This window comes from Triticum aestivum, chromosome 6A (genome assembly GCF_018294505.1).
Source record: "Triticum aestivum cultivar Chinese Spring chromosome 6A, IWGSC CS RefSeq v2.1, whole genome shotgun sequence".
Classification (NCBI taxonomy): Eukaryota; Viridiplantae; Streptophyta; class Magnoliopsida; order Poales; family Poaceae; genus Triticum; species Triticum aestivum.
In genome coordinates, this window is record NC_057809.1 from 579,104,835 (window position 1) to 579,120,168 (window position 15,334).

Below are 15,334 nucleotides of genomic sequence, written 5' to 3' on the forward strand. Positions count from 1 at the left end.
CGTGTTCTGGTCAGCCCCACCACTGAAACGTGCAAATACGGTGCTAATCACACTTGGGTACGAAATTGATGCTAACTTGGCGCGCCAGCATGGCATAGGGCCCACTGTCAATGACGGGAAGGCGTAGAGTAGGTTTGTGGCCTTTTTTGCGAAAACACCCTCAAAAAGTTTTATTTCTCACAGAAAGCCCCTAACAACACGGCAGTTGCCATTTCATTTTGACTCCATGACACATGGGCCCCACCTGTCAATATGTGAAAACAAAAATAGATCAAACGCCTTCGCGTCTCGAACTCAAGACCAACTGCTGTATAGCTAGCCGTCCAAACAACTCCACCATTCATGTTTGCATTGAGAAACACTGATAACAGTCCTTAATGTAGTACAAGGAGGAGGCGTCTGGGACTTCTATGAGCTGTAAATAGGGCGGCACATTTTGCACGCACTGACTTTTTAATACTTTTGTAAAACATAAGTAATAAAAATAATGTGCATATTAATGATTAGTAAATAAAATTATTTAAATATACACACATGTATTATAAAAATGTTTGGTAAATACGGACATTTAAATATTTATGAAGTAAAATATTTAATTGATACAGAAAATATACACTTGTAACTTATATTTAAATTATACAAAATGATGAATAAAAACATCCATGTGGTATAATTTTCACTCGTGATTTATATTAAAAAATATTATATAATTTAAACATTACCCATGAATGAATATTCATGTGAATTTTTAAATTTAAATTATGAATATTTATTTTTACGAACATTGAACTATTAAAATGTGCACATAATTATGGACATGTTTGTATGATTAGAAGATACTTTGGAATTGTAATGTTAAAATACTTGATTTGTTATTAATTATCCAAAAAAATAAGAATTCATGAATATCATTTTAAATATATTAATATTTTTAAAATAATACGTGAACAATTCTGAAACGTAAGTTATTTAGTTTGTATGTATAATATTTATACGACATGAATAATTAAACGTTATTTTTATTACTGAGATCATAATTTACATACCTTTTAAAAAGTTCTAAAAAAACAGGTGCAAATGGGCCGCATCCGCACTCATCACAGTCCATTTCAGCTCCACAAGCATGTTTGTTCCGCTACATTAAGTGTATTTATCCATTTTGTCACACCACTAAATTATTGTTTATCCATTTTGTTACGTGAATAGTAGAAGTTGTAGTGGCTACGTCCTACTGTGCAAGGAATGGTCGAGGGTTCGAGACAAGGGAGCTTCATTTTTCGTCAATTTCACACTTCACTAACACCCACCTCTCGCAGAGCTGAAAGATAAATAAAATGCAAATTCATTGGGGGGGGGGGGGGGGGGTTGCAAAATTAAAAAGGCCTCACTGACAGCAGGGCCGATGCCACATTGGCATGCCAACTCAGCATCATTTCGTATCCAAACATGATTTGCATCGTATTTGCACGCCCGAGCCAAGTTTTTACACCAGTTCAATGTATGCAAAGTTCTAGCATCAAAGTGATCGTTTGCGGCAAGTTCAAGCACCACCGGTGTAATTGACTCTCCTCTGGCTGCCTCAGTTCGACCTCAACGAGGCGTTTCCCACAAAGTGAGACGGTGAGATGTCAGTCCGCCGTCCGGGGCCATCGCCGTCGCCGGCGGCAAGTAGGGATCCCTTGCGGGTAGCACGGCCCGCGTCCAGCGCGTCCAAGCCCGGGCCTAAGTTGTGGCAGCTGCTCCCATGCCTATGTTCTCCTCAGTTCGAGCTCAAAGACGATTCACACAAGGTGAGATGTTGTCTGCCGTCTAAGGTCGTCGTCGTCGGCAAGGCGAGAGCTATTGCGGGTAGCACCGCTTGCGTCCGGCACGCCAAATAAGTTGTGGCAGCTGCTCCATGCCGTTGTTCCCCGTCGAATAGCATCGCGTGCAGGGGCGGTCAGCTGGTACCCCAAGATACAACACAAGCTTGTGAAGACTCACTTGAAGTTTGGACCTCGATGCAACCTCACAGGGAGAGGTGAGTGCTACCCCCATATGCTACTTTATCTACCTGTAATTTCCCTTTCCTGTAGCTCAAAGTAATGGAAACAGAGGAGGGGCAGAGTGTATGCACATATGCATGTACTCTTAGTTTTCAATCACACGAGCGCAAGAGCAAGAGGCAAGACTACATTTAACTGGAAAACTAAATCATGGAGGAATAACCAGCAACTAATTTGTATGCATATATATCTTTATTTGAGCATAAAACTGTTGTACATCTAACATCAAAAGGAATGGTACGATAAAGTATTACATGACTTGACTGGCTACCCAAAACCTGGAAGAACAAAGAAACAATTTCAATGACAAAATTAAAGCGTGCAAGTATATTAAAGTACATATGTGCCAGAAGTTCTGAATTTATGTCTTGTCAACATATATTATTCATGAACTGAGAACCACAAATGACTGCAAGCGCAATTAAGTAGCAAAAGGTGGTTATTTAGGCTTCAAAGTTAAAGCCAGAAAGAAGTAACCGGTCAATGTCTGTTATGAACTGAGGGACCAATCAAATCTGATACTATTCTAACCTAAATACTACATGAGTACACATAGTAAAGAAGTCAGTGTGGATTGCACACAGAAAATGCAATGCTCTACTTTCCAGTAATTAACCATTTGCTTGACAGGACAAAAGACCATATGCTTGACAGGACAAAAGGATATGATAATTGTATTAGGCTAGTATTACTGTACCACCAATTCAATCAAATGGTCTCTGGTGCTGCACACCCAAACTACACTGGTTAATTGTAGCCTATGATTAACTAATAGATTGATCAATAAAGCAATTTAATTACAGTCCGCGATTGGGCTAGGAATTGTGGTAGCCTGTTAGTTGGGCCTTGGAACTGTTCTCCTTGGAGCCGAGCTGCGCCGCCATGGCGGATAGGCCTTCCACACGCTTGGATACCCCACTGCCACCCAACAACAAGTGGTGCAGTGGATGCATGGGAGATCCGCACACGCACACACGTCTGCTGGGTCCAGTGCCAAGGGAGCTGGACCTAACCAACAAAGAACTTGCCAAAGATGTTCTAATCTGCCAGCTAATCTACAAAGAAATTCTAGAATCAACCAAGAATTCTACCCTGCGCTCAAATCTGCCGTTAACCAAAAGATGTCTACCTAATATACTAATCCCAAATCCAGAGGATTTTTTTAACAAATAAGAGGTATATTTAATGCAACACCAGGAAGAATGATATTGTTGCACCTTGAGTTCATGCCTCATGGAAATCAATTTCTACATCAGAAAGGGACAAACGCATTGAACGACATCACTTTGATATAGAATAATGAAGAGCGAACATGAGACAACTAAACAATAAAACATGAACTTATGTTTATTTGGCATGCAAGAATTGAAGCATACATGATAAAGATGAAAAATCAGCAAAGATGGATCTACAGAACCTCTGAGCAGCAATGCATATACTTTACACTGTTGATGTTCTATAGCTAGGATCTCCAGTTTAACCAAATATCACTACCAAATAAATGGAAATAAATATTTCACAACCTTGAGCTCAGTAATAAAAATCCTAGAGCATGAATGCGCAATTGTCCTCTGAAGGAGAGACGCAATGACTTGCAATATTTTTTCCCTTTTATTTTTCATAAGAGCTTTTATTCAATTTTTGTATCCAAATCCCCCCTCCCCCTCTAGCAATGCATATAATTTACACTGTTGATGTTCTATAGCTAGGACCTCCAATTTAACTAAATATCACTACCAAAGAAATGGAAATATATAGTTCACAACCTTGAGCTCAGTAAAAAAAAATCCTAGAGCATGAATGCGCAATCGTCCTCTGAAGGAGAGACGCAATGACTTGCAAAGTTGCAATATTTTTTCCCTTTTAGTTTTCATAAGAGCTTATTCAATTTTTGTATCCAAATTGATCTGCCTAAATATTCAAGCTGATACTTAGAAGGCACAAAGTTGAAAGACAGTTGCAGAACCTACCATTGCATTTGACTAAGAAATTCACAGAATTTTAAGATGAGACAGAAACAGCAACCTTATATAAGTAAGGAGCACCAGTTAAATCATGCATCGGGTAGTTCTTAATGGAAACAAAACTGTATATAATAACTTCAGTTATGTATCTTCAGGATGAAAAGCATGGGAAAGAAGTGAACCAGAATCAATAAGTTCAGTGAGAATCTGCCACTCATGATTGCTGTCAATATACATGTGAACACTTTTGTAGATTTCTTCAAGCTCAGTCATATTCTTTAAGACAAGCTCTTCCATTTTGTGAGCTTTCAAATGCTTCAGTCTCTTGACCTCAACCTCTACCCAAACAACGGGGGAAAGGAATTTCACATGACATTTACTATAATTTAAAGAAATTAGCTTGATGAAAATAGAAAGAAAATAAGTAAATAAATAGACAATCAAGAATCAACTCTAACCTTCTTAATAAGGTCATGTGCAAGGCATCCTTGGGGCATCGCTGTATTTTGTGAGACTGAAATCAAAGAAGTAACATGATCAAAGCATTTCTGTTCATCTAATGGTGTGTCTATTAGACTCCATAACTCAATGAGTGTGCTTCCATGATCTTGTAGCTGCAATAGATAATGCAAATTTCAACAATATGGATCTTTGATACAAAGAAATATGGAACAATATTTAGCAGAAGTTGAAAGGAAAGCATGCTAAAATGCACAAGTCAGTAAACCATACACTGGTCAGGAATAAAACTGAATTAGGATGGCAAACCATGTCATGTATAGTGTATGTAAATCATAATGGAATGGCATAAACCAAATAAATCGAACTACAAAAGGTTTAGAAAAATTCATGATATGCTTTGCTAAGCTGAATCGCATTATAATGTCAAGTCTCAAATTCAATGACCGGCATACTGGAGGTCAAATAGTAAAACAATATATGCCAAGGTGAAAGCATTGAAGTAAGATAGATACATGCTCCTGCTTTTATTAAATGTACAGGTACATTGAATCATAAGAGTTACAAGCAAGACAACATATTCGACAGTTCAGGAAAAATAAATCATGATATGATTTGCTAAGCTGAATCATATTATCAGGTCAACTACTCAAACACAATGACAGGCCCATACTGGAGGTCAACAGTAAAACATATAGACTAAGGTGAATACGCTAAAGATACACACAGACCCATACTTTTGTTAAATGACAAACATGAACAGCAAACACCAGTACCTTCCGGAGCCTCTGTTTCTTTTCTTGATTTAGTGCATGAACTTTTCCTGCAAGCCTATCAAGTGTGCTATCACTTATACTCATGGATTTGATTCTTTCCAATTCAACAAAGCTGGGATGAACTTCATATAATGTCTTCTTAAGATCAAGAGACATCATGTTGCACATTTCATTAATACACTTGATCTGACCATCAATCTTTGCAGTATGAGATTCTGAAAACACATCAGGACAAACAATTTAAGCGTCAGAATTGAAAGATTCAGGAAATGATAGGCTTATACCAGGTGTCTAACCTTTTCTGTGTGGAGCTCATCACTGTCCCTTCTTTCTCCCTCACCTCCCTATCTCCTTTCTGCCCAGGAGCGCCATGGATTTCTGCCCAGGAGCCACCATGGAGCCGACCGGGAAGCGCGCTCCGGCCTTTCCTCAGCGTCACCGGCACACACCCCCCCCCCCCCCCGGCAGATCCGGGCCCTGCAAGCTCCGTCCGCTGCCGTTCTGCATCGAACCGCGAGCCCTCCCGGGCGGCGCACAGTGACGAGCTCGGGCGCGCGTGGAGGAGAGGAGGATCTGAGGCTTAACGGTGGTGCAGGGTGCTGTGCTCGCCGGCGCCGACCGGCGCGCGTCGCGGCAACGGATCGAGCGTCGCCGGGGTCGGTCGCCTCCTGGCGGCTGGGATCGGGAGGTGAGGGAGAGCCCGTGCTCTATTTTTTGCTTGTGGACCAAGGGTTGAATATTGGAAACTACAGGGGGCGTTTAGAAAAACAACCTGAACGAAACGTTTTTCTCACTTAATAAAGGACTGCGGGTTGAATACTAAAATACAGAGTTTCCCCGTGCAAAGATTAGGTAAAGATAAAGATATAGTGTGGCTTTCGTTTCTTAGCCACTAGAGTTTCCTCGTCGCACTGGTTAGCTGCGTGGTCGTGTTTGCCGCTGTTTGTGGGTTCGACTCCCACCAGGGCGTAGTTTTTCTTTTATTTTCACGCCTCGCTGCCTTAAATGGGTCGGCCCAGGTCATCTATGCCCTATGCGATTCATCGACTGTTTGCCGGGGCTACTGTAGCAGACGGCCTTTGTATGTCCAGTGTCCTGTAGCAACCAAGTTTTAGTGCTTTAAAAATTTTAAGCTTTTTTTATAGAAAGAATATATTTTTAGAACGCAAACAATTTTCGAAATTTCTGAAGATTTTTTGAAATTCCGTACATTTTTTGAAATTGGAAACATTTTTTGAGACCTAGATTTTTTTTTTGAAAATCCAAAGTTTTTATTAAAAAGCAAGCATTTTTTGAAACTCCCGAACAAAAATTGAAACACAAACATATATTTTGAATTTCAAACAATTCTTTAAATGGAAACATTTTTTGAAACTCCCAAAAAAATTGAAAGCATAAACATTTTTTGGAAATTGGCCAATAAATTTTGAAAATGGGAACGTTTTTTGCGTCCTGACAGGGCCATCGGAATATAACCCTGTCAGGACGCAAAAAATGGCGCGCCCCACCAGACACCCTGTCTAATGGGTAGCACGAGTAATAGCCTGTTTTGCGCGACCGATTTGACCTTCAAGATGACCTTTGATCAAAAAACAATCAACATGAAAGTTATTCGTCTCGTCGAAACGGTCAAGATTGCTTTTGGGATCGTTTCCATCCAAAGTCGTTTACCACCTCAAAAGTTACTCGCAAGGTGCAGCCAGTTTAAACCGAACAGTTTTGGAAAGTTCAGACAAAACCAATCCGAATTTGACTAGGGTTTTGGACATGAATCCAAGCCTTTTCCTTGCACGGGAAGTCTAGCCACCTCTTATATACCTAAGGGGTGACGGCCGATTGAACAACACACAACGATCAAATCATCTACCACTTTTTATCTTTTATCTTTTCTCCTTAACCCTAGTTCTTTTTCTTCCTCGTTCTTCGTCTGTTCTTCTTGTTGCAGGGTGGCGAACCTCGAGGCCCTAGGGGCGATCAGGTCGACCTAGGGCAGCCCATAGCCTCCGCGCGCCCTGACGGGCTCCCTCCCAGGTGCGTGGGGTTTCGGGTCTTCAAAAGCACCCACCGGATTGCTTGCATAACGCGCTTTTGGCAGGTCTCCTTCGATGTAAGCTGCGGTGCATCACCCCCGGCGTCGAGGGTACATGGTGACGTGTTCATGTGCGAACACACTTTTTGGCGACTCCGCTGGGGATGAAGCTTTGAACGGTCTCCAGCCCGTTCTTGTTACAAAGAAATCGTCATCTAGGGTTTGTAATCTACAAAGGTAATATGAATACCCAATTCACTTATGTAGATGCAAATAATGCATATGTTGTTGCCAGATCGCTTAATGAGCATAATGTATCGGCTAGCCCTAGTTTTATCAATTATGCATCTAATTATTCGCAACAGCCGATTCAGAATAATCTTCATGCTTCAACTTCATATAATTTTAGCAACATGCAAGATATGTATCCCAACTCCCATGCATCGGCAACCCCACAAATCTATATGCCGATGAACAACATGATGAGTTTGTTTAATCAAGTCGAGACACACCATGTAGGAACTTCCAATAGTATGCAACAAAGTGTTTCAACTTTTTATTCATCGGCAAATAACTTGCAGTATGTTAATCCAAACGTGTTGGTGGATAGGGGAATTGGACATGCTACTACTAGTTATTCAACCAATACCCTCAAACATCATATGCTACACCTCATGCTACTAATTTTCTGGCACCATATGCAACTGTTGATGTCCATAATTCGGCTCCGCACCTTCATGGTCATGGCCGAATAAGTGAAACTTCTACAGGAGCACAAATGCCTTCACCTACTACCGTGGTATATCATGTCCCCCCAACATAATTACAGAATTTCGGCAACATCTCATTGACAAAAGAGTCTAAAAGCATCGGGGGGACAACCATATCCAGATTGGGTAATTGACAAAAAAGCTTACATTCTCTTGGGATTTGTGCAACGCTATTCGCCAGGAACTAATAGATGGCGGGAAGCCTCATGACTTTGCTACTGTAAAAGCAAGAGTTGTGCAAATGATGCATTCGCCTAGTTCTGTAGCAACCAATGTGCCCCCTAAACAATTGCAAAGTTTCGGCACCTCATTGCTGAAAGAGTCTCAAAGCATTGGGGGGCGATTTCATGAGGAGTGGATGCAAATTGAGATGAAAAAGTTTAAAGCTCGCCAAACTGAGATGTGGGCTAAAATAAGACAAGAGCTAGAAGGCTTGCAAATTCAAAAAGAGAAAAGTATTGATTCAGGTAACAAAGAAAATCCGGTTATTGAAAAATCCGAATCAAATAGTATGTGTACCGAATCTATCAAAGAAAAAGAGGATGCCAAGGCATTGGACAGTTATTCAAAAGTGGAACATAGTATTATTCAAGTGATACAACCATCATGCTCTCCCAACGTGTATGAAGAGGTATGTCTACCAAGTGATTTACCTATTTTCAGATTTGGTCACAACTTTATTGTTGATGCATCTATTAGAAAAAATCTTATAAGTAATTCTGAAGGACCAATGATGAAGGGTAATTTACTTGTGAGCAACAAAATTGTTACAAAGTATATCGGTCAACCTATTGTCCCATTCATAAAGACCGATAGTGACTTATTATTGCAGCCAAAGGCTTCCCCATTGCTTTACTTAAAACCTATCTCTAAGGGGGTAGCTATGCTTGTTTCATACTTGGCTTTCACTTGGTCTCAATTGAGACACGTGTGTTCTAACTATTTTCGTTTCAAAAATTTAAAGCCAATGTTAAATTCTTTTGAGAAATCCGATGCTAATATAATATCTTATCCAAAGACATCGGATTTAGAGTGGAAAACACAATGTATAGCCGAATGGGGAGATTCCAAATCTGTACCATTCGTTTGCTTACCTCTAAAGCCGTTCGTACACCAAGATCGGCTAGAAAACAAGAAGTATACCTTCAACTCAAGCATGTGTGATCAAATATTTGATTTGTTGCTGAAAAATAATTACATTAGAATTCTTAATCACTATGTCAAGCCATCCATCCAGGGACGAATGTATTGCAAGTTGCATGATTCGTCCAAGCATAATTTCGAGGATTGCAACATGTTTTGTCAAATAGTTAAATCGGTCATTGATAAAGGACGATTGAAATTTGTTGAAACACCAAGAGATGACCAGTCTATTCCGATTGGTCCTGATGGCAAAAACTTTTTGCATCGGCTGCTTCAAGCCGATCCATTTAAAGAGAAGGTAAAAATTGCAGGTGATGAGATCAAGATTTCAAGTAAAGAAGTTGTTCAAGAGCACAATGAAAATATTCTTGAAGGCATGAGTTCTATTGAAATTACAGTAAAGACGTCAAGGACTGGGGGGCAACATGCAAATCCTATGATCAATGAAAGCAAACAAAAAAAACAAAGACCGAAATAAGCGCAAGGGTAAGAGATCGAAAATAACCTTTGCTGAATTATTAGATAAATATCAAAAAAAAAAGAGTGAAGAGAAAAGTGCTTATCGGTCAAGTAGTTTAGAAGCATCAAGTTCACCCCCTAAAATCTCTATGCAGCATATTCATGTCCTTACTTTGGGCCGCTAATGCCAATGTCATGGATACCTCCTTATGCTCATGTAAATCCATATCCATCATGGGACATGTATAATACAAGGGCACATTCTCCATCTTATTTTAGACCATCTCACCAATACTATGCAGTTTCAAGAAGATCAACATTTGAAAAATCACACGTCAAAGACCGTTTCAATCATAAGGAATCAGTCCAGAGCTCATGGAAGAAGAAAGAGGTGGTCAAGCAAGTTTACCGCGTGAAAAGAGATGGTCATAAGTGTGCTACTTCAGATTTGATCTCAAATAACAAAGAGCCAATTAAAGTGTTGACATTGGCTACAAAAGGCAATGAGGCAAGTCAATCAAGTGTCAAATCTGAAGAGAAGAAGTTGAGAGTGCGCAAGGTAAAAAAATAATTTCCATTACTTCAAACAAAATCACAAGCGGGGTGCTCACTCGGCTTATCATATCGGCAAAAAAAGAAATTACAAAAACTTAGTGCACAAAAACTTGAAGAAAGAAACATGGCATGGGTTTCTAAAGGAACCACTCAAAATAAGAATTATGTGAAAGCATCCATTACATGACGTGCGGCAAAGATGAAGAAGGAAAAGAGTGAAAACTATGAAGGACCAAGCCGAAGGTTTCAACATCTTCGGTCCACACATTATTCATATTCTTCAACTATGCCGTTGATGGCTATGCCATGTAATTCGTCATCAGGTATGATTGGTTACCCTCAATGGGCTTATTTTAATTCATGGATGCAATATAATTTCTTACATCATGAAGGGGTATTACCAAATCATTATATGTTCGATTAGCTTCACTTTTGTTTCTAATCTAAATGGCCGATATATACATATCGTCCTAAGCACGCACGAATGCCGATGAAGTGTTGACATCGCACTTAGAACAAACTTCGTGCAAGTTATTTTTCGGCACACAAGTTTTGCCAAAAACAGAGGGGCAAGTGTTGATACCCGTTTTTGGCACGGTCAAGAACTTAACTAATATGGTCTCAAATGGAGAAGTGATCTACTAGAAAAAGTTTCGTATTGTCAACATGAACATCTTTGAAGTTTGGGCCATCGCCATCCGACCTCATCTCAAGGGCCGAAACTATGCTCAAAGTATTAAGATTTTGTTTTCAAAGCATTGTTCGGCCAATTAAGACTCCAAGACGACCTCATATGAGAAAAGTTTCTACATGAATTGTCTTTGTCTCGTCAAAACGGTCGATTTTCATATAAAATCATCCCAATCCGAGTTGGTACGCAAAAGTTAGAGCCATCAGAATACAGCCTTGTCAGGACGAATAATAGCCTGTTTTGGGCGACCGATTTGACCCTCAAGATGACCTCTGATCAAAAAACATTTAACATGAAAGTTATTCGTCTCGTTGAAAAGGTCAAGACTGCTTTTGGGCTCGTTTCCATCAGAGGTCGTTTACCACCTCAAAAATTACAGCCGAGGTGCCTAATTCTACGTGCAGGCTGCCGACGACGACCAGGAGTAGTTTAGGAGGATCCCAGGCAGGAGGTCTGCGCCTCTTTCGATCTGTATCCCAGTTTGTGCTAGCCTTCTTAAGGCAAACTTGTTTAACTTATATCTGTACTCAGATATTGTTACTTCCGCTGACTCGTCTATGATCGAGCACTTGTATTCGAGCCCTCGAGGCCCCTGGCTTGTATTATGATACTTGTATGACTTATTTGTGTTTTAGAGTTGTGTTGTGATATCTTCCCATGAGTCCCTGATCTTGATCGTATACGTTTGCGTGCATGATTAGTGTACGATTGAATCGGGGGCGTCATAGCTAACCTCTCTGTTGTGTGTAGGTAGGGCTGCGACGTGTTGATCTTCCGAGGCCAGGCATGACCCAGGAAAGTGTGTCCGGCCAGAGGGATCGAGCGTGTTGGGTAATGTGGTGCACCCCTGCAGGAAAGTTTATCTATTTGAATAGTCGTGTTCCTCGGTAAAAGGACGACCCAAAGTTGTACTTTGACATTATGACAACTAGAACTGGATACTTAATAAAACACACCTCTTACAATTTCCGGATACAACCCGGTGATCGCTTTTCCACAGGGCGATGAGGGGAGGATCGCCGGGTAGGATTATGCTATGCGGTGTTCCTTGATGCTGCTCTTGCTACTCTCTTCTACATGCTTCAAGATGAAGGCTGCTAGAAGCGTATTCTTCGATAGGACTAGCTATCCCTCTTATTCCAAATCTGGCCTAAATCACTGCTTCAATATATTCATCTCCTTCCTAGGCGTGTACAGAGGGCCCAGCAACTCCTAAGAAAATGGCCCAGATTGTTTAGCACCGCCCATCTGCACTGGGTCCGAAATAGCACCGCTCTACTGTCCTAGAGCCTGCAATGTTTCAACTTGTGCTACTCTCGTGTTGTCGCTCCGAACAACGGCTGTCTCTGGATTAACTGTGATTGGCAGCAGCACTGTACCCATAAAGGCACCACTTTGACTTTCTGCTTGAATATACCTTTGAATTATGGGTACATCGAGGTGACCATCCGGGCTGGCGCTGGCTTCTGCAATCTCAAGTAACTGGTCGTAGCAGCGAGGTGCCAACTGAGAGCACACACATATATATCTTTGAATTGTGGGTACAGCTATTATCAAGGTATATTCAAGCAGAAAGTCAAAGCGGTGCCTTAATAATAGCAGTACCCATAATTTAAGCAGAAAGTTATCCGAACCCATGCTCCAAGGCTGAGGAGTAATTACAAACATAACAGCATCCAAAGAACGGAAGTGAGCGACAAAAATATACCTTGATAATTGCAATATACCATAATAGTCCTCCATGCTCTAGCCATAGAGTGCTGCACAGCCTAAACCGAAAGAACTCTGATTGGACCTCTTGTAGAAGCAAGCTTCATGAGAAAATTGAAATCTGCATCCTGACCCTCCTCAAGCCTCTGTTCAGCCTGAATATAAACAATCGCCGGTTCGCTGATGGACAGCGCTTGCATGGTGAGCTCAATCCCAGGATCTGGCGCAATCGCTCGAGAAGAGAGCTGAGTGACCTGATTAACACTCTTTTCCCCGGGCTCGTCCGCATCCGGACGAGCAAGCTCTCTTTTTATGCTAGAAACCCGCCCCTCCAGAACCACAAGTGACCGGGAGGGCCAAAGCAGGACAGCTGATGAGAAAGGATCCACAAGAAAGAAGATGTGACAAGGGATTAGAGAGAGATCAGAGGGCGAGGGAAAGATTGGGGGAACGAGGAGGAGGGGAGTTGGAACAGAGGAGGAGAGAAGGTTAGAGCGGCATAGCGCCAGTCCAGAAAGTCCCCTGCGTGTATAAACTGATCTGGTTTATTGAAGACTAGATGAAAGGAATTACCCACCGTCCAAACAAAATTGAGTGAAAGTACAGCAGATCGGAGAACCATCGTGCTTACCTGCAAGAGCACCTTCTTGTGAAATTGGATGTTAACAGGTGCGGCTGCGCGCCCGTCCGACCTGACAAAAATAAAATCCACCAACAATGGCTCAGCCTGTGATTCCGCGGAGAGAAGGAGATAATTTGAGGGGGGACGCGGGAGAAAAAATGGGCTCTTACTGCCGGTAGGTGTCGAGGCTGTCGGACGGTGACTCGAGGGCAGCGGCTGGGCCACGGAGAGAGACGCAGCGGAGGCATCGAGGGCAGCGGCTGGACGATGCAGCCAGGATGAATCTCGGCTGGATCCAGGGACCTGGGGAGAAGGACCACGCCGCCACGGACTCGGCTGTGCCGTCCAGATCAGGGGCGTGCTTGGTGATACGGCGTTGTCTCAGCTAATCCTGGGTGTACGGGAAGGACGGAGATGACCGCTTCACTTCTTCTGGCCAGGGACAAAAGGCTAGTTCGTTTAGTCCCACATCGGCTAGCGAGGTAGAGCAGGACCGGTTTATAACCGCGCGCTGCTACTTGTACTGTCCCTTTGGGGACACCCGATAAAGATGCTTAATATATGTGGTACCTTGATGGTTGCACAACATTGGTTGTCAAAAAAAAAGGATGACAGTTTTTTTGCCCCTCAAGCTATACTGATTTTATAGAATGTCCTCATTGTTCTTATTTTGAGACCCAAAATTTTATGTATACTACAATTTTTATTAAAAGGTCCACATAGTTTCATTTTCCATCTTTTGAGATCCTAGCCGCTGCCATATTTTGGGGGGGAGGTCAATAGCCAATTTTTACTCTTGTTTTTTGCACCTCACGAGTTATACTAATTTTATAGAAAGGTCCTCATAGTTCTTATTTTGAGATCCAATATTTTATGATTTTCACGCACCATATTTTCAGCTCCTCACGTATACTATTTTTTTATTAAAAGGTCTGCATAATTTTATTTCCATCTTTTGAGATCCTTATGCCTGCCAAATTTTGGGTGGCAGGTCAACAACCAATTTTTACTCTTGTTTTTAGCCCCTCACGAGTTATACTGGTTTTACAGAAAGGTCCTCGTAGTTCTCATTTTCATATTTTGAGATCCAAAATTTCGGATTTCACTTGCCATCTTTTCAACCCCTCACGTATACCACTATTTTTATTGAAAGGTCCACATAATTTCATTTTCATCTTTTGAGATCCCTATAGCTGCCAAATTTTGGGTGGCAGGTCAATTGCCAATGTTTACTCTTGAACCATGGTCATGTATACACATGAAATACTACCTCTGTTTCATTTCACTTAGCATATTAGATTTGTCTAAAATCAAACTTGGATGTCTTGCTTATTTGGTTTGACTCACTTGTTCGGGGCTTCGTGCGCTTAGCTGTATAGTTTCCTCTCTTTGGGCCGAGCATCCCCTATCTCTCTGCTCCGGGTGCCATGTTCACGCCTCCTTGCGTTCGTGTAGTGTGTTGTACCTGTGGCGTCCCCGATTTAACCATACACTAATCATACACGCAAATGTGTACAACCAAGATCAGGGACTCACGGGAAGATATCACAACACAACTCTAAACACAAATTAAAATAATACAAGTTTTATATTACAAGCCAGGGGCCTCGAGGGCTCGAACACAAACGAGTCAGCGGAAGCAACAATATCTGAGTACAGACATAACTTAAACAAGGTGCCATAAGATGGCTAACACAAACTGGGATACAAATCGAAAGAAGCGCATGCCTCCTGCCTGGGATCTTCCTAAACTACTCCTGGTCGGCGGCGGCCTGCACGTAGTAGTAGGCACCCTCGGTGTAGTAGGGGTCATCGTCGACGGTGGCGTCTGGCTCCGGGGCTCCAACATGTGGTTGCGACGTCCGAGAAGAATGGAAAGGGGGAAAAGAGGGAGCAAAGCAACCGTGAGTACTCATCCAAAGTACTCGCAAGTAAGGATCTACACCACATATGCATTGGTAACAATGAAACGGGTAGTATCTGTGGACTGAACTGCGGAATGCCAGAATAAGAGGGGGATAGCTAGTCTATCGAAGACTACGCTTCTGGTAGCCTCCATCTTGAAACATGTAGAAGAGAGTAGCAAGAGCAGCATCAAGGAACACCGCATA

At 41.8% G+C, this 15,334-nt stretch overlaps 1 protein-coding gene and 1 long non-coding RNA gene across 3 annotated transcripts; both read right to left on the reverse strand.

Moving 5' to 3' along the window:
• Positions 1-2,707: 2,707 nt before the first annotated feature.
• On the reverse strand, positions 2,708-5,698 carry LOC123128660 (uncharacterized). 2 transcript variants are annotated; one of them, XR_006463357.1, is made up of 4 exons: positions 5,541-5,698; positions 5,245-5,459; positions 4,468-4,623; positions 2,708-4,388 (listed from the first exon to the last, which is right to left on the reverse strand). It is a non-coding gene; the product is annotated as an uncharacterized lncRNA (long non-coding RNA). The 2 variants fall into 2 exon arrangements; XR_006463356.1 differs by having other exon boundaries at positions 2,708-4,623.
• A 6,782-nt stretch (positions 5,699-12,480) lies between these two features.
• Positions 12,481-13,812, reverse strand: LOC123129733 (uncharacterized). The gene is made up of 4 exons (XM_044549780.1): positions 13,794-13,812; positions 13,394-13,603; positions 13,233-13,293; positions 12,481-13,123 (listed from the first exon to the last, which is right to left on the reverse strand). Exons 1-4 carry the CDS (start codon positions 13,810-13,812, stop codon positions 12,661-12,663), a joined length of 753 nt encoding a protein of 250 aa, XP_044405715.1. The 3' UTR covers positions 12,481-12,660.
• Positions 13,813-15,334: the final 1,522 nt, after the last annotated feature.

What these genes read in the sequence shown, in the direction of transcription:
- LOC123129733 (XM_044549780.1), bottom strand. An exon ending in AGCCTCGACACCTACCGGCA is followed by an intron (nt 13,294 to 13,393) that starts GTAAGAGCCCAT and finishes TATTTTTGTCAG; the next exon opens with GTCGGACGGGCGCGCAGCCG. An exon ending in ACAAGAAGGTGCTCTTGCAG is followed by an intron (nt 13,124 to 13,232) that starts GTAAGCACGATG and finishes TTATACACGCAG; the next exon opens with GGGACTTTCTGGACTGGCGC.